The sequence below is a fragment of the Buceros rhinoceros genome, unplaced genomic scaffold (assembly GCF_000710305.1).
Source record: "Buceros rhinoceros silvestris isolate BGI_N320 unplaced genomic scaffold, ASM71030v1 scaffold10040, whole genome shotgun sequence".
Classification (NCBI taxonomy): Eukaryota; Metazoa; Chordata; class Aves; order Bucerotiformes; family Bucerotidae; genus Buceros; species Buceros rhinoceros.
Genome location: NW_010389031.1, coordinates 44035 through 45700, shown reverse-complemented (window position 1 = coordinate 45700; position 1666 = coordinate 44035). Strand labels below are relative to the sequence as shown.

Genomic DNA, 1666 nt, shown 5'->3' with positions numbered 1-1666 from the left:
AGAGTACACCACTGGCATGGCAGACTGTATCGTTGTGAACAGCCACTTCACCGCCAGTGTGTTCAAGGACACATTTAAATCCTTATCTCACATAGACCCAGACGTTCTCTACCCATCACTCAACATCAGTAGCTTTGAAGGAGTAGTTCCTGAGGACATAGCTGACCTGATACTGAAAAAGAAGAAGTTCTTATTTCTTTCCATTAATAGGTATGAGAGAAAAAAGAATCTAGCACTGGCTCTTGAAGCTTTGCATGAGCTTCGAGGAAGACTTGATTCTCATGAGTGGAGTGAAGTTCTCCTGGTAATGGCAGGCGGTTACGATAAACGAGTTCTGGAAAACGTGGAGCACTATGAAGAGCTGAGGAGACTTGCAGCCAAGCTCAACGTTAATGACCATGTCGTTTTTCTGAGATCGTTCTCAGATGAACAGAAAATCTCTCTTTATAGTAATTCCGTATGTGTGCTGTATACACCAAGCAATGAGCATTTTGGCATTGTTCCCCTGGAGGCAATGTATATGAGGTGTCCAGTTATAGCAGTGAATTCAGGTGGTCCTTTAGAATCAGTCTTGCATAATGTTACAGGATTTTTGTGTGATCCTCTGCCAACGCAATTCTCTGAGGCCATGGAAAAAATTGTGAGAGATCCTCTCTTAAAGGACACAATGGGAGCAGCTGGGAGAGCCAGAGTTACGGAAAAATTTTCGTCAGAAGCATTCACAGAACAGCTGTACCAGTACATATGCAGATTAACCCAATAAAATCATATTCCCGTATTATATCTTACAGCTTTGTATCTCATTTGTATAGGGGACCAGTATTCGTTGTGACTGTGATCACAAGGACGTCAGAATTTCCTTGTAATGCTTCTTGTGCTGCCTTATGTCTTGATACAAAAAATGAGCAAAACATGTCCCGCCATCTCATTAGAAGGTGAAAATTTTCCTGCCATAGGGTGATCCACCATTGTAAGAGTTCTTTTGTGCACCGTGCCTTGAAAAAATGCATAGTGAAATGGCAGTAACTTACGAAGAAATTATTGTACATTTTACTTTAATCCTGTACAGTATGGCCGATCCAATTTACAGAATGGGAATTGGAACAAGACATGCACAGCTTTTCTTACGCACTTACAATGTTGATTAGTGGTTTTTAAGTAAAAGCTGTCTGAGTTGAGTCCAACCAACTGCATGTTTGAAAAAAAACACTGTTAGTGATATGAATGCTGTGGGTTTAAGATGATTGGTCTTTTACCATGCTCCTTAAATTGCATCATGTAGGGACACTGGGTGTCATAAACAAGTGTACGGGTGTGTGAGCAGGAGGAAGTTGAGACTAGAATAAACCCACAGTCATCAGACTAGTTGAGGCAAAAATGTTAGTGCAGAGCTTCTGCATCTGTAGATACCTGCAGTACGTAAGTATGTCGTTTTATTTTGGGAGTTTCTGGTTTGTAGAGACTTAAATGATATCCCCTGCATTTAACATTTCACTTGGGAGGCAGTCCTGAAGGGCACAGGAGTCCAGGAAGGCTGAACTTGCTTCAGGAAGTAAATCCTAAAGGCACAGGAGCAGGTCGCCCTGGTGTGCTGTAAGATGAGCCGGCAGGGTAGAAGTCCAGCCTGGGTCAGGAAGTAAATCCTAAAGGCACAGGAGCAGGTCGC

General features: G+C 42.4%; 1 protein-coding gene across 1 annotated transcript in view; it reads left to right on the top strand.

The window, feature by feature from the left end:
- The window catches only part of ALG2 (ALG2, alpha-1,3/1,6-mannosyltransferase), a gene marked incomplete at its 5' end in the record, with an annotated part of 1047 nt that extends 281 nt beyond the window's left edge, over window positions 1-766 (top strand). Inside the window, one exon of the mRNA XM_010132557.1 lies at window positions 1-766. This exon is cut by the window's left edge and continues 3 nt beyond it. Within this exon, the coding sequence (XP_010130859.1) occupies window positions 1-763 (763 nt within the window).
- Between the last annotated feature and the right edge of the window lie 900 nt (window positions 767-1666).